The sequence below is a fragment of the Cryptomeria japonica genome, chromosome 7 (genome assembly GCF_030272615.1).
Source record: "Cryptomeria japonica chromosome 7, Sugi_1.0, whole genome shotgun sequence".
Taxonomy (NCBI): domain Eukaryota; kingdom Viridiplantae; phylum Streptophyta; class Pinopsida; order Cupressales; family Cupressaceae; genus Cryptomeria; species Cryptomeria japonica.
This window is the reverse complement of record NC_081411.1, coordinates 622,591,947-622,612,630: the sequence shown is the minus strand read 5'-3', so window position 1 is coordinate 622,612,630 and position 20,684 is coordinate 622,591,947. Positions and strand designations below refer to the sequence as shown.

The 20,684-nt window shown below is 35.8% G+C and overlaps 1 protein-coding gene across 1 annotated transcript; it reads left to right on the top strand.

The window, feature by feature from the left end:
• The first annotated feature begins 13,929 nt into the window (after positions 1-13,929).
• On the top strand, positions 13,930-19,805 carry LOC131069233 (transcription factor ICE1). The gene is made up of 4 exons (XM_058004596.2): positions 13,930-15,419; positions 17,728-17,949; positions 18,902-19,072; positions 19,171-19,805. The coding sequence occupies exons 1-4, from the start codon at positions 14,163-14,165 to the stop codon at positions 19,246-19,248; spliced, it is 1,728 nt and encodes a 575-aa protein (XP_057860579.1). The 5' UTR covers positions 13,930-14,162; the 3' UTR covers positions 19,249-19,805.
• Positions 19,806-20,684: the final 879 nt, after the last annotated feature.

The following is a 20,684-nucleotide window of genomic DNA, read 5'->3' as shown; positions in this document are numbered from 1 at the left end:
CAACCTTGTCACCCCCTAGGGGGCGCTCTTTTTTTCACCTTTTGCTAGAAATTAACCCAAAGTGAATTGCTTCACAATTGAGTAGTTATCTTGGGAGATATATGATGAGTGATCTTGGGGACGGATTCTTCCCCACCCTTGCACTATGATATTGTCAATGTTTGGCGACTAACTCGGTTCAAAGTTTCTAATGCTAAGGTTCTTAATCAGGCTTTTGTTTGGTCTTCAATGATAAACTCTCTCGGGAGGCTTCCCAACCTTTAGAACAAAGACTTTGTGAATCTTAAAGATACTGGGGAAAGACTAATCATTGAGAAAAATCGTTGGAGGGGATTTTCATCAACCTCCACATTTGATTATAGTGGGTTGGAACACTTGGTGATAAAGTTGTTTTCCACTTAGGTCATTCCCCTCTCATCGACCATTAATGGTGCCCTAAGGGCAACTCGGGAGGGCGAGACTTCTAAAGTATTTAATTACTTGAAGTAAAAGAAATCATAAGTGTGGTTTGGCTTTTTGGTCACCCAATTAAGGGGAGAGCATATACCTTCCACTTTTGAGACAAGACAAACAATATTCTTTTTAACTTTCAAGGCAATGACTTGCTTAGATCTATTTGGAGATGTTTCTCCAACAAGCATGGTGATTTTTTTAGCCCTTCATAGAAAAATGTGTGTTTCAAAACTTTGGAAAATAAACCTGGTCAACAAAAAAAAATCGTGTATTGGTCAACAAAATGAAAATTGTGTAACCAATCGTCAATGAGGTTCTTTTTATTTTGTACCAAAGAAAATGAGGTTCTTTTTAGTTTGCACCAAAATGAAAGTGAGATCCTTTTTAACTTTGCAAAAATAAAGGTTTGTTTGTAATTGTTTTTAACCTTTTGCAAAATAGAAAGTAAGGTCTTGTTTTAAAACACCAAATAAATGATGAGGTTCTTCTTAACCAATGAGAAATGAATTCTTTTTAAACCAACTTGAAAAGCTAGGAAAAAAAGCAATCAAATTCCTAAATCTAATTCCTTCAATTTGCAAGAAATGATTAGTAACCTGCAATAAAAAAAGTTAGTGAAAAAAATTAAAACCTTAGGCAGGCTTACACAAGCCTAGTTTTCTAACCGTGTTACAAAATATCTTTTTTCTCTATCAAAGTTATGCACTGAACTTCTGCACAGATGCACTACAGAAAGGTATAAAAGTGCTAAAGGATGACTCCTACGTGCTACTCTGATTTCTGAATGTGCTACGCTAACACTTCTATGCACAAGAAAGAAACATAAAATGTTATGCGCTAAAATATAGTTCCAAAGTGCTAGAATATGGGTCCTATGCTCTAAACAATGTGATGAATGTGCTACTGTTTGCCACAGATGCACTAAAGTATACTCTGGATGCGCTAAAAGGGTATTCTAGCGTGCTTGTAATCCTTGGCCTACACAAAAAACAATGTTATTTATGGGGACGTGCCCCACGGTGGGCGCCAGAAATTTATGCGGGAAAATGCGGTGACGAAAATGAACAACTAGAATCCAAAATACCCACACACCATTGAGACTCTTGGTGCAAGTATATGAACTAATTCAATTAGTTCAACTTCCCAAGGGGTGTCCCATTGTTCTCTATCTCGCAGGATCCCTACAGTCAATGTTTTGCTCTCAGATCATTGAGAAAGTGACTTAGGAATGACAACTCCAAGAATGAGTGATGTTTGATTTATATGCATGGCATTCTAAGATGTATGATATTGAAACTATGATGATTAAGTTAGTATAAAGATGATGATATGATAAAAGATTAGCAAATTATCCTAGCAATGATATACTATCCTAGCAGAAATATTCTATGATATTAAAAATACTTCTAAATTGTATTATGATGATTTAACAAAGAGAGGCTAAAATGTTTAATAAATTAGACTATAACGTAGATGCATGAAAGATTGTTGATATGAAAATGAGGAATGAGAGCTCTATTTATAGGGAAAATAAGGCAATGGATGGTTAAGATTGAATAATATTAACAAAGGCTAGCATTGAAAGTTAATCAATCCATGTTTACAATTCTCACCAATGAAATGGTGACAATTGTCAATGAAGGGTTGCTTGAGAGGAGATGTAAGAAGCATTAAATGCTTGAGAAGACATGAAGGTTACCCTAGGAGGTAAGGGTTAAGGTTAGGTTAGGTTAGGGTTATCCAATGGATAAAGCTTTTACCCAAGGGGTAAACTCTTGTGCAAGGGTTAATAGGATAACCAGGGTTAAAGCCATGAATGCTTGATGCGACCCTTAGGTTAGATGAGGGTTAAGTTAGAGAGAAAGTCTCTAACCATGCAAGAAGGTTGAGTGAATCATTAATGGTTAGGAAGACTTTGAGGGTTAGCTTGTTGAAGACATAAAGCCTTAAATGCATTTCAAAGACTTTGGAGGTTTTGAGAAGTGACTTCCCTTTTCTTAGGAATGTGACAATAATTAGGAGATGAATCAGGCTAAATTGGAAGTGATTAGAAGAATCTAGAAAGGGTTTAGGAGGCAAGTGGGAGATGTAGGAAAATGCAAGTGGAGGGAAAAGGATTTTAATTAAAATAAAATCTTTATTTCAACCAAAATAGATGCAACTTGAATAAATACAAGTGGGGGGATTTAATAAATAAATTAGATTTATTTATTTGCAAGGATTAATTTAATTAAATGTAAATTTAATAAAATAGGAGAAAGGGGAATTAATTAAATAAAGTGATTTATTTAATTAAAGGCTACAAAAGGTATAGGTGAATTTAATTAAATAAATTGAGTAATTTATTTAATCAAATAGATGAAAATGAAGAAATTAATTAAATAGAATTTAATTAATAAGAGGAATGGGGTTAAAATAAATATTAAATATTTATTTAGGAAAGTGGTCAGATTTATACATCTACTACAAAGATCAATAGGCCATTTGCTTATCCCGTGACAGGTTAATAATAAAACGAATGATCATGCGGGATAACAAAAGTAAGCAAGGGTTGGCCCCCCTTATCCCACAAGGTAGAAAGCTACAAAAGAATAGTCGTGCGAGATAAGAAAATAACAAGGAAGATGGTTTCTTCTTATCCCGCATTGGGCAAAAGTACAGACGAAGGGGCTTGCAGGATAAGAAGAAAGGGTAGGCAGATGGCCTCCCCGCTATCCCATATGGATCAAAGGCATCAAAGGATGGCCACACAGGGTAAGATACAACAACGACATATACAAGTGAGCTCGGCCAACCATGTAGCATACGTGCACCCGTGAATTTTCACTTAAGAGGTCGATCAAGGGCCATGTTTTAAAGTTCTTTTGAGCCCTTTGGAGGGCTATGTGGAGATATCTTGTGTGCCCATTTTCATGTGTATCTCTCAAATCAAAAACCATTTTTCAAACCTATAGTAAATGCTAGCATTCAGATCCTCTATGCAGGGTGGTTGTCGACCCGATGGTCAAGACAATATTTTGCTCGGTCAACACCCCAAATCCAATCCGATCTCAGTCCAGTTATCGAAAATCAATGTCATAACTCCAAAAATGACTTCTTCAGATCATTTCAATGCCACCCATGCCTCTTCAATGCAGATTGAAGACTTTTGTGCCTGTAGATGTCATCTAGTACATTTACACAAAGATTTCCCCCCCTTCTATGTAGGGATTTTGTTTCTTTAGAGGCAGAGGACACTTTCAGAGCACGTTTTAGCACATTATCAGATCAATCAATATAATCTTCTCATCCTCTCGAATATTTTGTAACCTAACCCTACCCAGGGTTAGGGTTTCTAACTCCAACTTGATCTGAGTTATGCTTGAACTATAAAGGCAATTTTGTAACCCTGTTACAAGGATATTCTCTTATTTTCTTCTATAGAAAAAACTTATGAAAATTTTGCCTTGCCCTCCATTAATAAAATTAGTATTCTTGCCTCTATTCAATTTTAGCAATTTGTGTAGTGTAACCTTCTTGCTTAAATGTGTTCTTATTTGTTTTCTTTAGTTGTGGATGATTGCGTTGATCCCTCTGTGGATGTTGACTGCAAACTATCTCAGTTCCTCTCTTCGTCCTATAGAATTCTGACCTTCACCCTTCTTTAGGAGACTAATTAGGATAGAATATTGTTCATACCTGAAGTAGTTTTATTTATGTTTTGTGCAGGCATAGGTAGGGAGATCACAGTTTCAGTTTGGGTGCAAGCCCCTTTTCCCTTCTTTCAGAAACCCTTCTCTCTCTCATGTTTCCTTGTCAGATCCTTAAATTAGGACTTTCATGTGTTGGGTTGGTCCAACACCTTGCATCAGATTGAAAGGAAGTTGACCTTCTCCGGAGATTCAACCTCACAACAGTGCAAGGTCCCACACTTGAGAGGTTGATTCAATGTTTCACAAGGTAAATGACCAAGGTTTCTTATGTCATCAAGGGTGCAAACTTATGTGACAACAATAACCTATAGACATGATTGCAATAAAATGGATAAAAAGAAATAACATACAACAGATTGGTATGCAAGAGCAAAGATAATAAATCAAATAATTAGATAATTTGGAGAGTTACTCTCCTTCAAAGCCCGCAAGTGCAACAAATCATTGGAATGAGAAGAGGCAATGATCTCCAAGTTGTTGAAGCTTCACTGGTTGACAATATCAGAAGGTGGTGGATTGGTATGCTCAGGGAAATGCAAGAAAATGGTGGAGAAAAGTTTCACAATGCAAGAGAGTTTTTAGAATGTAAGAAAAAGTGATTAGAAAACTAGAGAGAGAAACAAGGCCAAAATTGGAAGTTTTAAGGGATCGGGAGTTGTCCTGACATTGGTACAAGTCTAAAGGGGAATTACACTGAGCTAGAATGAAAGAGTGTAGTATCCCAATGACCAACTTCAATCGTAGATGTTTTGGGATGAATGTGTGATGCATGGACATCCTGCGACATGCACACATCCAAGCACCATCTAGACCTAACGGTCAAGAAATTAAGCATGGTGGGTGGCAAAGATGGTTTGTGGGCACAAATTGTATGAAATTTTTTACCTTGATGTTAGATGCAATGATAGTCCCAAAGACACTGAGAGGGGGGGGGGGTGAATCAGTGTCTAACTAGTTTATGGAATATTTGAACTTATTTACAACTTTGTAACTTAGATTAATGTACTGGTAAACAAGCAATAGTGCAGCAAAGAGAAATAACAGAGACAACATAAATGCACACCATAACACAAGATGTTTTGGCGAGGAAACCCGGTGTGGGAAAAACCTCGGTGGGATTTGTGACCCACAATATTTACTCACTAGCTAATATGAATATATATTACTTACAATATGGGCTTGCACATGCAGGAAGGCCAACAACCTAGAGCTCACTGACTACAAAATGGATAATTAAATCCAATACAATGTACTGCTCAAAATAGCATCTGCAATGCTTGATTCAGTACCAGTTTAAGCTTTGTTAGAAACCTTAACCAAAAACCTTGCTGGTGAATGATATTCACTTACATAACCTATCTGTCTTATTACAAAATCCTTTCGCTATCTTCTACATAGTATTCTTCTATTCATGCTTATTACATTCTATTGCAAAAATGACTTATTAGATCTCATACATATATGAGTCTTTACAATACATCATGTCGACTTACAAATAATTAATTACATTTACAATATAACTCACATAAACAAAACTTTGTCTCATGTCGGCCTGAGTGCCGGTATACTTCATTGCCAGTGTAATCTGGATGTCGATGAATGTGCCTGTCGGTGCCTGTAGATGATGTTTGTGTTGCCGGTGAACCTGTACAACCTGTTATCGGTTGGTTGCCATCAATGACAACATCAACCATTCTCATTGAGTGTAAAATGCCAACAATCTCCCCCTTTGGCATTGATGGCAACGCTCATGAGAAAAATCCAAAACTATTATCCAAAAATGAAGCCCAAAAACTGATCCAAAAAAGTGTGCTCCACCTGAGCAAGTGATCTCTTCTGTGAATTTATGTTTCTCCATACTACTCCCCCTTTGACATCAATGGCAAAGGATGTCAAAAAGAATCAAAGAATACAAAAATTCTACCTCATAGCCTATAATCGGTTCTGTACAAGTTGAAAAATGTCTGCCAAAATTAGATTCAGGCTCTGCATGAATTTTTTATTGTCAGAAATAATGATCTTTGTCTACTAGATCATGTCGGTCAGATAGTGCATCTATTGCTTTGGTGACCATTCTCCTTGAATTGTTGCCTTTGATAGCTCAACCCGCTGAGTAATAAGACTGTCCAATCTTGGACCAAGTTTCCTTTTCATTTCCTGGGCCTTTAACCTTATCCTTGCTTTCTCTTTCTCAAGTTTCTCCAACTTTTCCTCAAAAACTGAGGTAAGTTCTAAAGAACCTATCATATTATCCGCAATGTCATCTATCTCCTTCTTTGTCTTCTTAATTTCCTCATCAATATCTTCAGTCAGGTGGTGAGGCTTGCAAGCTTCTCTATACAACTCCTTATATTCCAAAATTGTTGAGTTAAGTACTGATAATAATGAATCCATGTGCTCAGTATAATCTTTGATAGTTTTCTCAAAGAATTCAACTTTCTCTTTATCTACTCTTTCCTTTACAGTTTCCTCATTCACCTTATCTATGGTTAGAACATTTTCAGCAATAAATTTGGACAATGCATCCAATTTACCTAAAGAATCCTCAATGTGATCTATCTTATAGGTTGGTGCAATCATATTCAAAATAGGTAATGTGTCATCAATAGCCTTAAATGCTAAGGCATTACAATCTGTTATCCTCTTAATTGAATCCAAAAGAACATCTGTTACATTAGTGGGTCTGAATTCTCCAGTGGATTTGCTTAGTTTTGCAATATATTTCTGTTCAATAGACACTTGCCCAATTGCCTTAACTATTTATTCCTTGTTTCCATCAATTGCTTCCTCTTTATTTATATTTTCTGCCAATTTCTCTGAAAGTGTTATTATCTCTGCTTCTTCTGGTTTTTTAGTCTGTGTAAGTACCTTTGCAATTGTTGGTTCCTCTGTCTCCAGTTACTCAGTGTTAGTTACCTTAGCCTCTGTCGATATCTTAATGTTCTGAGAGTCAACAATGTGTGTCGGTGACTCAAAGATCTCACTATTCTTAACATCGGCTGACTTAACCTCTGTAGTCTCTTTATCCATAACAATGTTAAAATCTTGTGTATCAACATTCATAGTGGAAAGAATTTCAGAATCCGGGTTAGTGTCATCATGTGTTACCTCTTAAGTTGCCTTATCTGGTTGACTATCTGTATGTACCGGTGTCTCTGAAGTTATTGGCAGAGTATCCTGTGCTGGTGGAGGAATGTTATCTGTGATCTTTATAACATGTATACTACCAATTTTGCTTTTACCTTTGTCCTTTTGGTATACCTTCGCAAAATATTTATCTATTTTCTGTCTCTCCCTTTCCTCTTTCTTTTATTTTTCAACAAAAAAATGTCCCATTTGTCTGCAGTTTCATCAACAATTTCTTTTACTCTCCTAGCCATTAGGATGACTTGCCAGTGTCCACTCACAAAAACTAACCGGTTTGCTTCAGAAATTAGTTCATCAATTTTCTCTTTAGAATTTACAGGGTGCACTGCCAATAATGCTTCAACCTTTAACTTTTTATCTAGTTCCATAACTGACATTCTTTTAGCTTCTAATCTTAGATACAATTCATTCGGTAGATCATCTACAACTTCAATCAAAACCTTCTTATAGATGTCTAGATGCAAAATTATACTAGCCTCTATAGTCTCCTTGTTAGAATCTTTGAATGAATGATACAATTTATTTACATTGCAAAGATTACCATCTTGTGTTATCTCATTTACCAGTTCCTTCGGTGTAAGGGTATCCGGTGCCTTAGTTTGTTTCTTCTTTGGTGTTAGCTTTTTCTTAGGCTCCCTTACAGCCTGCTGCTTCTTCCTTAATGTCATTTCCTTTTTAGGAGAAGGAGAAGGTATTGGTGAGGTTTTTCTCTTCTTCCTTTCAACTCTCTTGAACTCAGTTGCTTTTCCACTGTCTTGTATCCAAAGAAGTGACTACTGGTGAAACATGAGTTACCAGTTCCAATCCTTCCAGTTCACTAGCAGATATACCACTCAAGTTCATTACATTTTCCTTAACCTCTTCAGCCATCTTGGATGCATCTTTGATAAATTTCTCTTCTTTTTCTCTGCTTTTGCATCGAAACAAAACTCTCAATGGTCTCAGCACTACCAAAAATTTCTTCAGATGGTTCCTTAGGTGCATCAAGAAGTGTTTTAGCATATGCTTCAAGAATATTCAGATCAACTTCATATCCCATTTCTGTTATCCAAATAGTTCTAGGAGTAACAACTTCCATCCATGTTTCATCACGTTTGATTACAAAACAAATTTGCTTATCATACTTGTCTATAATGCTTTGTGGTATCCTTTCTTTGGCTTTCATCTTAGTTTGGAAGTTTTTGAAGTAGTCTGCTATAATGTTATCACTGTTAGAGCCCATACCGGTGATAGCTTCCATGATTTATTTGCCTACTGGGATGTCATATCCAAAGTCCTTATGACCAATGTCGGGTATCTCTTTGGTGAAGTAAAGCATCAAACACACAAGTAGGTTGCCAAAACGGAATGTCCCCTTCTTGTCACCCTTAATATTTTTCAGGTTATCAATCAATTCATCCTTAAGCCATTCACATATATCAATCCTAGCATTGTTCTTGACCATCTCATATGCACTATGAATACATAAGCTATAAACAAAGTTTAATCTATTTGCATGAGTTACTCTATAGCCAAGTACCATGCTCACATATCTCACATTTGCATCAGTAATGTCATTAACCCTAAGAGATCTGTTGTCAGATGTGGCTCCAGTTAGGTCCATAACACCCTTGTTAGGTATCTTCTTTGTTTTTTTGGGCCTACTGCCAGTTGAGGGTAAACCAGTAACTGCCTTGATTGCTTCCTTTGAGATTTTAAAAATAAAGTCTAGCCACATGAAGTCTCCATGAACTCTGCTCTGATACCACTTGTTTGAAATCTTGAATGCCTGAAAAACACTTTGTTGCTTCGCCTTAGGATGCCTTTGCTCAATTTAGCACTCTTCGAATGCTTGGATTCTTGGTGGTTTGAAATGAGGGTTTTTCGATGCTTTATAACCAAAAAGTTCTTCAAAAACAGCATTAAATGCTTGTCAGTTAAGTGAAATCTTAACATATCTACCAGTAAAGAAAAAATGTGTCTTCTTACCATCAACCGAGGGTAGAATGCATGATTTTTAACTTGCTGCCATACCCCCTAAGGATTATTACTTAGTTAGATGAAGAATCTCCTACCGGTGGAGAGTTACTCTGTTCTACTGGTGCAGAGACAGATTCATCAACTCTCCAATCTCTCTTCTTAATCTATTGTTTTGAAAATTCATGCTTTATTTCATTTACCTTTTCTTTTCCCTTCTCATTAGATCCTTTATTGTTTGCCGGTATAGTCTTGCTTCTACAAAATTTTGTAATATGCCCAATCTTATTACATGCATAACAAGTTACATTATTCCTCTGAATAACTTTTCCATATCCTTGACCGGTTTGTGTTCTGCATTGATTAGATAAATGTCCAAATCTACCACAAACATAGCATTTCACATTCATTCTACAATTTTATGAATTATGGCCAACTTTATTATATTTGGAACATTGACCGGTGGGTAAGTTTGTATTCTGATTATTTCTAAATCTGCACTAATTTACTCTATGACCAAATTTGTTGCAATTGAAACATTTCCCATTAAATTTATAAGCAGTAGGCTGTCTTACTGGTTTACTGTGATCTTGATTATTTGCAGTCCCGAAACTTTCTCCATGTTCAAATCCTAGTCCAATCGTATCTCCATCAAGTTTTTGTCTTTTCAGCATGTCATCAAGCCTTTCTGAACTTTTCTTGAATTTGTCTTTGTGTTTATTTGTAGTGATCAACTCATTTTCTAGAATGCCAATTTGTCTCTTAAGCTCCTCTTTATCATGTTGCATGTGAATCAGATCTGTCTTTAGCATATCATTCTCATGACAAAGTCTCAAATTTTCATTTGCTCCATCATTAAGTCTTCTAGTCAAGTCTTCTTCATTCTTCTTTTTGTCTTCAATATCCTTACATAGCCTCATGGTTAAATCTTGCATTTCATTCCTCATGTTAGTGTTCTCTTGCCTCAACTTTTCTGCAATATCACTAAGAATTTCCTTTTCATCATCATGTTTCTGCATTTGCTCATGAAGTTATTTCCTCTTATTTTGTGCTATAACTAGGTTCTCCTGAAGTCCTTTAATGAATTCATTAGTAGTCCTCGAATCATCTTCAAGTTTGATATTCTTCAATTTTTCTACATCAAAATCTTCAAGAGCTCCTTCCAACTGTTTTCTCAAACTCTCCATTGGTACCGGTTTTAGAATCTTCCTCTAGTTGTTAGGCTTTTGCAAATAGAGAACCAAGCTCTAATACCAATTGTTAGATGCAATGATAGTCCCAAAGACACTGAGAGAGGGGGGTGAATCAGTGTCTAACTAGTTTATGGATAATTTGAACTTATTTACAACTTTGTAACTTAGATTAATGTACCGGTAAACAAACAATAGTGCAGCAAAGAGAAATAACAAAGACAACATAAATGCATACCATAACACAAGATGTTTTGGTGAGGAAACCCGGTGTGGGAAAAACCTCAGTGGGATTTGTGACCCACAATATTTACTCACTAGCCAATATGAATAAATATTACTTACAATATGGGCCTGCACATGCAAGAAGGCCAACAGCCTAGAGCTCACTGCTCAATAGAAGAGTCTCAGTGACTACAAAATGGAAAATTAAATCCAATACAATGTACTGCTCAAAATAGCATCTGCAATGCTTGATTCAGTATCAGTTTAAGTTCTATCAGAAACCTTAACCAAAAACCTTGCCGGTGAATGATATTCACTTACATAACCTATATGTCTTATTACAAAATCCTTTCGCTACCTTCTACATAGTATTCTTCTATTAATGGTTATTACATTCTATTGCGAAAATGACTTATTAGATCTCATACATATATGAGTCTTTACAATACATCATGTCGGCTTACAAATAATTAATTACATTTACAATATAATTCACATAAACAAAACTTTATCTCATGTTGGCCTGAGTGCCGGTATACTTCATTGCCGGTGTAATCTGGATGCCGGTGAATGTGCCTATCGGTGCCTGTAGATGATGTTTGTGTTATCAGTTGGTTGCCATCAATGACAACATCAACCATTCTCATTGAGTGTAGAATGCCAACACTTGATTCTTTTTCCCATAAAATAACCCAAAACTATCCTACTTAGGTTTTGATGATTTGACAATCAATCTTAGGGTTTTAAGCATTATATATGTAATAGCAAGGCTCATTTTGGCTTTAAGGTGCACTAATTTTTTAATGTTGAATCTCTCACAATTTAGACAAGAAGTTATATATTTGGTGCTTTGATATTATGTTGGAGTTGCTAGTAAAACCCACAACTCCCATAAATCATCTACAACAAAAAAAACTATCACAATAGAGAGAAAAGCAAGACAAATTTGCTATGCAACCCTAGAATTGTATTGATGCAAAAAGATTCTTGAATAATGATTACAATTATAATAATGGATCCTTATGGAAAGTAAAAAATAAATCCTAGATGAAAATTAAATCAAATTGTGATAAGTGTCATCATCTTATATAATGTGACAGAAAAAGCACATAACCTAAGTTTGTTTTCCTAAATTAGCTTAAGTGTATAAAGTAAAAGAGGGCCTAATAGTTAATTAATTATTAGGTGATTAATTAAAAAAAGGGTCATCATACTATTATATTAGTTATTGTATTTGAATTGCAATTAAGTAAGCAATAAAATATATATTTTACCATTTAAAAAAGATGGACATTTATCTATAAATTTAAAATAACATTGTCATTTAGTCAAACATTTAAATTAAAAATGATATTTAGTGTCAAATAATACATTTACAAAATAAAAATATTCAAATGTTATCTATTCCCCTTTCTTTGTTGGAGATATATATTTGAGGTGTAAAAATAAGACAAGTGTTTACATGTCTTTTTTGAAAGATATAAGAGATATTATTTGCTTTTATTGATATATATTTAATCTCTTCCCTCATTTCTTTCATTTCAAATTTAGAAATGATAGTGTGAAGTCATGTATGTAATTGTAATTTATTTTTATGAAAAGAAGATGTTTGAATAATATTGGTTGTTAATAATTATCCAAAATAGTTAATAATATTTAAACTACATTTTTTGATTAATTATACAATTTGGTTATATTGGACCCTTGAACTTCTTTCTTAGGAGGAGTAACCTTATCATTTTATATAGAGAAGAAGGGGGTGAATATTACATAGAGGTCATTCCCCTTATGCATTATATATCTTGACATTGTTCACCTTTCAAAAGTGTCAACATCATATGGTGTATCACATGGGATTGTGTGTCATCCATACCCAATTTTATTCTCATCATTTTTCCTTGATTGTCACTAACATCTACCTTCGACACCTATTCAACATCATGTGGTACTACATGTGGTGATAACATGTGTTCATATGCATTACTTTTAAGTAGTGCTTAAAAAATTGTAGGTTGTATTTGTGTGTTTTTGTCCACATGAAATTTTGGACATTATCTAATGTATTTCTCTTCTTCGTGGTCAAGAAAATAAAATTCTCAATGAACGTTCTTCTTATGGTTCGTCTCTCTCTTTTATAATTTCTTTGGTTCAAGCCTTGTAGTGCATTCATATCCTCTATAAAAATTCAAGTTTTAATATTCAATTAAAGAAGACTAATGTTCATACAAGTTCCTATCCATATTCCACATTGATTAAATGCATCTAGTTGGGATCAATTGCACTTGGAGGTTTATCCATATTCCCTATCACCCTATTTGATCTTCAAGAATACTTGTGGATATTTTGAGCATTGTGATTGAAGGGATTTTAAAAAAGATTAAAGATTAGATAACCAAGTTCATCTCCATGACTAACAAACTTTTAATCTATGCTAGATCCTTGAAGCTACTTATGTTTAGTACATTGTGTTTGATTTGGTTTCATTTGTTATCATATAAGAAAAATTTGATGTGTTGTTTAGATATTTTCTAAAGGATAATTCCCATAATGTTATAAATTTTGAAAATTTCTTAAAATATTTGTCTCCTAAAAGTAAGTAGCAACTATAGATGCCCTTTAATAGATTATGTAAGTGTTTTCAAGAATGTGACATAAAAACTACTTATTAGATACAATATTAAAATTGTTTTTTTCTTATAATAAAAATACTTTAAAATAATTAAATCTTTGGTCCCTCTATAACCTTTATTTCTATTAAATTTTTTTACACTTTTATCATAAATTTTTTAAAAAAGATATTAAAAATTAACACACTTTTCCTCATTCTAAAAGATGCCAAAACTTAATTTTCTAGCAATACTCATTCTCTTTAAAAGTTTTGAGGTTCTCCATTCTTTCTTATGAGGGAACATTCCTTATTAATATCTCTTTTTTAATTGTAAGTTTGTAAACTCTAATATTTGTGCTTTTAATGCTTAGACCATTCTGAAATTGTGTAAAAATAAACTCCCTGAAATTTATGGATTTATAACCGTAGCCATAATAATATTAATTAATAATAAAAATCTAAGTTTGTCTCTAGTGACTCCTTTTGTAACGCTGTTGTAAATGACGTCAGCAGGCCGTTAAAGGCGTACACAACTGTCCCTTAACCAGCGGCATACTAATCATACAAACATACAAGTAACCGATGTCCCTAACCCAAGCTGTAACTGCGGTTAACAAACCCCTGCCCACAGTTAAAGGAAGGGTGGTGAAGAAAAGACAGCTGACAACAGATGCAGAGACGAGCCACAAGCATTTGCAGCTGCAGCAGCTTCTTCATGGTCCTCAGCACCTGCGGCAACTATATTCAGAAACGATCCAAGACTTGAAGTTTTGTCAAACCACCAGAAATGGGCCAGATTTAGCAGTTTGCTGGCTCTGAGAGTAGCATCCTGAGCTCAGTTGAGCGACACATACACAGAGAGTGAGATATACAGAAAATATACACACCACGATGTTCTCGAGAATGAACACTGGAGCAGGTGTGTGGGAGGATGAGAATTTGAATGCGTTTAAGGCAATGCTAGATGAGGAATGGTATCCAAGTAATAGCAACAGTAATGGCAATGTTGCTAATAATCTTAGTCATAACCAAGATGTTGGAGGCTGTTTTAGCATGGAAAGTAAGGATTTTGGGTGTTATTCTGGTCTTGTGCAGCAGAATACAGAAGCCAACATTCTGTTGCAGGCCATGAATTCTAATTCTTCCTCACCCACGTCCATTTTTAGCCTTGATACTTCCAATGTACAGTCTTTTATCTCAGCCCACCAAAGCCACCAGCAGCAGAACCACCAGAATGCATTGCCTTCGCTGTGTGATGTCGTGGGTTCAAGCTCCTTTGATGCTGCCAGTAGCTGTGAGGGATTTACAAACAACAGCTATTTGTATGGGGGAAGCCTGTTTAACATGAGACCTGGGGGGTTCCAGGTCCCGGGGTCGAGTCCCCGTAGCAGCTCCACGCCCAGTCTTAGCCCCCACAGCCAGCTTTGCACCCCTAATCTTAGCCCTCGGTTGATGCCCAATACGACCACTGGCTCCAATATGCTGTTTACTAATGCTAATAGTCTCAGCAACCTTCTGGGAATCAACAGCAATGGCGGCAGCAGCTGCTGCTCTTTAGGCCCAAGCAATGTGCTGAATCCTCCATCTCTTGGTGCCCCTGCGGCTGCTCTGCAGCCCGCCAAGGCTCGAGTCCCAGTGCTGAATTTCAGCAGGTCAAAGACGCTGAGACCTCTTGAGGTTTATCCTTCGGTGGGTGCCCAGCCTACTCTGTTTCAGAAGCGGGCTGCTCTCAGGCATACTAGTGCTAGTGCAGGGAGTCCCAACCCCAATAATAATAGCAATACTATTGGTCCCAATGGGAAAGGAAAAAGGAAGCTTATGGTATCTAGTGCTGCTGATAATAATGATAGGAATACTGTGAGGGAGGAAGATAAGAGAGAAGAGGAAGATATGGAAGAGAGCATTGATGGCTCTGGATTTCAGTATGATACAGATGATGCCACCAAGGTCGAGCTTGAAGCTAGTGGTGCTGATGACGGTGGATTGGGCTCTGCAGGGAATAATGCTAGCAATAACAATAGTCTTAGTGTCGATAAGGGGAAGAAAAAGGGCTTACCTGCTAAGAACCTTATGGCTGAGAGGAGGAGAAGGAAGAAGCTCAATGATCGGCTCTACATGCTTCGCTCTGTTGTTCCCAAGATCAGCAAGGTTTGTTCTCTGTGTATGTTATCTTTGATAGGAGGCTCTCCTATCATAGGCAGGCTCAAGGTCTTTTGGATAAACTTATTAGTCTGTTTCATAGTGCCCTTTTTGGTTAGAAAAACTTGAATACATGTTTGATGTTCGTTGCCAAGGTGTTTGTCGGATAAAATCCACAAAGCTTGAATATGTCGGATAAAATCCACAAAGCTTGAATACATGTTTGATGCGGCTTTACTATGGGTGCTGGCTCGTTACTTTTGTCCTATACATTTTAATGTTGTCCTCAGCTTCTTGTTGGTTTGGTGTGTGATGGTCTGCCTAATAGCCTATGTTGTTTCGAACTTTCTCATCCATTCATCTTCACCGAAATTCACTAATCTATTTTGTATGTGTTTCTATTCTTACATGTTTGATAAGGATCCATTTTGGATGCTGTTTCATTACTTTCGCCTAATGTTCCCTTATTCTTGTCCTTGGCTTGCTGCTGATTTTTCTTTATAGTTTTTGTTGTCCTTGACTCAATGTTGATTTAGTGAGTATTATTGCCTCTCTGAAATTTCTGATATTCCCCCTTCTCATCTCCATTAGAAATGTCATGGTTATGAAATAGGAGAAAACTAAAGGATTAAAGAATTACCTTTGGTTTTCAAGCCAATGTCAAAAAAATTGGTGTATACCATCCTAAATTTCACTGCAGCTCAGCTTAGAAATCAGGGCATCTTAAGAAGTGTGTAGTAGCATTTCAACCCTGAATCTGCCCAACTCAGAGAAAAATCAAATAAGCAAAAATGGTAACTACTAGTCCTCATGGCCTGTGGATTATATCAGATGCTAGGACTTACCATCTTTAAGTCAGGCTCCGATATTTTTCTGATTTAATGTGGGCTGTTGCTTTTCACAATGCTTCTGAAGGTAAATTGATGATTGATGAATTTTGTTTTATCTTTTGATTCATTTGTTGTTTCCATTAATAAGTGATTGTTGCCTTGTCTTGTTGCATTGTTCTTTGTGCTTCTGATGATGTAGTAGTTAGGAAACTGTGTGCTCTTTATATTCTGGTTTTTGCTTTATAGTTTATCCTCGTGAAGTGCTTGCTGATTTGATATGGTTCACCCCTTTTTTTCGCTTCTAGTTTGTCTTTATACAAATTGATGAAATCTGCTATATTTATTCTTTTCAAGTTTTGGATTGGTTCTTTTGACAAATGATTGCTGGTTTGTCTTCTGTTGAGTTTTCCTTTCTTTGCTGATTTTGGAGTTTGTAAACTGAGAGCTCTTTGTTTTTCTTGATGTCAGTTTTTTATATTGAGAAATGTTTGCCAGTTTTGGGGGCACACTTTTAGCAACTTAATATAATTTGTTTATTTTAAAGTTGTAAATTTCTTCTTTAGCGAGTACTTATTTGTCTGATTTGAGCTGTATCCATATTCATTATTTTTAATTTTTCTTCAGCATTTGCTTTCGTTTCTTTCTTCTGCAATCTTTTTTTGACCTTAGATGTCGGCACTTTTGTGTACATCTGCCTTGATTTGGTCTCAACCAGCAGTATTGGTTTTTCCATTAACAATCTTTCTCTTTCCTTAGGCTCACGATATCGTTTCTGGCTTTATTCCAGGATTGGCAAGTGCTGATTGATTTGGTATAACTTTCTCTGATTGCCCTTTGTTTTTAATTTTCTGTTGGCATAAGCAGTTCTTCAGATATTGCAGGCCTCTTCCTTGAAGTTTATAATATTCTTTCTGCAAATCATGGTAGATTTATTCTTGCATCCTTGATACTCCATTCCATTGAACTTCCAGAGTTTCAATTACCTAATTTCCAGTCTTTTATAGTGGGCAATGTACCGTTTCGTAATTGATGTTGATAGTTCTTTCTTCTGAGATTCATTGTTTACACCCTATGGATTTTGAAAGCATTTAACAATTCTCTCAGGAAATGATTTTGCTACTTTGGTATGAACTGGTTACACTTAGCAAGTTTCCAGTTTTTCTGTAAGAAGTGCTCGGAGAGATGATGTTGCCTGTAATTGTTGTTTTTTTGGTTTTTTTAACTTATTCCTGAGGTTGAAAAGCCATGTTGGTTTGTTCTTGGCTATTTTCTCAAATTTATATCTCAAACCTCTTCTTTACAAATGATAATGTGTCTGACAAAGCTGTTTTTTGTGTCTTTTATGGTTTTTCCTTGCTGTAATTTATGCTTTCATGATATGTACTGATTTTCCTTCTCAGTTATTACTGTCTTGATTGGACTTTTTATCCCTGAATTGTAGAATTTTTCTTGCAGAAAAACCTTAATGATGTAATGTGATTTGACAGATGGACCGTGCCTCTATTCTGGGAGATGCAATTGACTATTTGAAGGAGCTTCTGCAGAGGATCAATGACCTTCACAACGAGCTTGAATCTACCTCTCAGGGACCTGCTTTACCTGGGTCTTCTAGCTTCCATCCTCTGACACCTACAACTCCTGTTTTACCTTGCCGAGTGAAAGAAGAATGCCCATCTTCATTGCCAAGTCCCAATGGACAGCCTGCAAGGGTAAGTAATCAATTACTCAAATGAAACAGCAAACATGCAAATCAATTGTGACTCTGTATACAAGCATTATAATCTTTTGCCCAATGTTTGTTTGAAAATTTCATTGAGTATTAACATTCTGGCTTTCGTGATATGACTATTTTTTTTTTTTATGAGAAGCCCTAATGTATGTTTTCAGGTATTTATACACCGTTTGTGCTTGTCTTTTGTATGTTGCTACAAAAGGTAAACAAAAATATTGCTATATGTCTAGTCATTCTATCTGAATATTGCATATGGGCAACTTATCTGCGTAGCCAAAACCCTTCAATTGGAAACCACTAAACATTTAAATTTCTCTATTTTTGTTTGGATGTCATGTATTGCATGGTGCTTATGATTTTTCAATCGCAATATGTGCATTCCATAGCAAATTTTGTTGAAGAGGACAACAGCAAGATCTATTTACAAAGATTTTAACCATTACAGAAAAATGGGACCAGATCCACTTCCTAGCACTTTGTGAATAAAAGCTTTAAAAGATTTTTGTGAACTTTTTAGGATCTTTCACATTTCCTTTATGGTTAATGGTGTGCAAAAACTGTGAGTGGGAATGTGTTTCTTATGTTTCTAGATCCAAGGACGTATTATTTTCTTGGAGAAAAAGTATACTAAATTTGGATCATAGAACTGATTTAGCTTGCCATTTTTAACAAGTGTTTGATATTTTCTATAAGGTAAAGCTAATTGAATTTCCTCTATCAGAGAGTTGTTTGAAATGCGTTCTCTTTGCAAGGAAAGATGATTTAGTGTCTCAAGGATACCCATATGTGAACATTTCATAAGATGAAAAGTTGGAAACACTTAAGAAAAAAAAACTATGCCTATGATTGCCAAATTTCATTTGAGGAGGTATCTGATGTTTGTATGTTTAGGAGGAAAATTACACATTTCTGATTTCTTTCTCTTGCAGGTGGAGGTGAGGATAAAAGAAGGGCATGCTCTAAATATCCATATGTTTTGTGCTAGGCGACCTGGATTACTGCTATCCACAATGAGGGCACTGGATGGACTTGGACTTGATGTGAAGCAAGCTGTCATTAGCTGCTTCAATGGGTTTGCATTAGATGTATTTCGAGCAGAGGTATGCAAATGGTTGAATCGAAGACAATAGAGATAAAATCATTTTCATTATATTTGTATTGTAGTAAGGGGCTAACTCTCATCTCTTTCTCTGAATAGCAACCTAAAGGAGAAATTGCGCCTGAAGAGATTAAAGCTCTGCTTCTACACACTGCAAGCTGTCATTCTGCAATGTAGCTCAAGGAGTATCCATGCCTGCAGACTTTGTATACTATGGCCTTATTACTCACTTCATACTGGCTTGGTCCCAGAAAACGTTATCTAAGCTACAGGAATCAAAACTGTTCATTGTGGTTGAAGGAGGGGTTCCATATAATGTTTTCACGAAGGCTGAGGCTGGAATATATGATGGTTTCATTATGTCTTCTTGAAAGGAAGCTAAGCGTGCTTCCAACAATTGAAAATGCAAATGGCACAAGGACAGACTTGCTTGTGATACTGCTAACCCAAATGCCAGAAGTTTGGCATTTGAAAATGCCACCCTTGGGGGAGTACTTTGTGAGCAAGTCTGGAAATCATGTAATATGTTTATTCATTCCAAGTATCGTTGGTTTTCTGACATAAAATTAGATCACTGTTACCTTTGTAAATGTGTTCTTCGTAAAGAAGTTCACTGTTGCATTCTTTTCATTTCTTAAATAGGCATATCTTCCTTTTTAAATGCTTCGTAGAAGAGGCTTTCTTGTTACTTAAGTCTAATATATGCATGCAGCAAGCACATTGCTTTCGATTTCCCTAGTTTAACTGATTTTAGAAGCTAGATTATTTAAATATGCTTTTTCTGTAATTTGGATCGGTGCACTTATTTTGTAACAAGAGTCCTTCGAAACTTGCCTTGCACAGAACTTCCCAAAAGAACTACTAATTATTTCATGTTTGAAGCTCAGCTTTATGTTCAACTGTAGAAATACCGAGATCCTGAGCAGGGCTGGTTTCCAAAGAAAAATGGTTAATGATATACCTGAAATTTTTTTAAAGAACAGGTTAAACAGATATTTAATGAGGCGCAAATGATAAAGCTTTAAACAGATTTTCCTACGAACTAAGAAAAAACGCTTGAGATGCGAAAAAGATATAACATCTATGAATTGATAGAAAAACATTTTATATTTAAAAATCTGTCTCGCGTGGATTTGAATTCAGAGTTTGTTGATTTTTTCTTTTAACATTTTTGTTTCTGTGCTACGGAATCATGGATTGCTATTACACTGGTCGGTGTAACATTGCGAATGATTAACGAAAGGGCATTTAATATTGAAAATTATTTCTAATGGCAGGGATGTGAAAGGGCAGTTTAATCTGAGTCGATTTTTGTTTCTCTACACTACACTCTGTTTCTGTGCTTCTAGCAGTATAAAAGAACATGGATTGTTATATGAATTTGTGAATTCCGACTCGTGTGGATGCCAGTTCACTGTGTTTAGGCTTTCCCTCTTCACAGTCTAGATTCTGTGCCTCTCAGCGTATTATTTTGTCAGGCTGAGTTCATGCAAAGAATTGAGATGTTTTTAATACAAAAAGAAAAAAAATGGAGTTGAGATGTTGAGCAACCTGTCATTTGGTATCATAGCGGGCTAACTTCTCTCGCACAGGGTTCAGAAGGTGAGCAATCT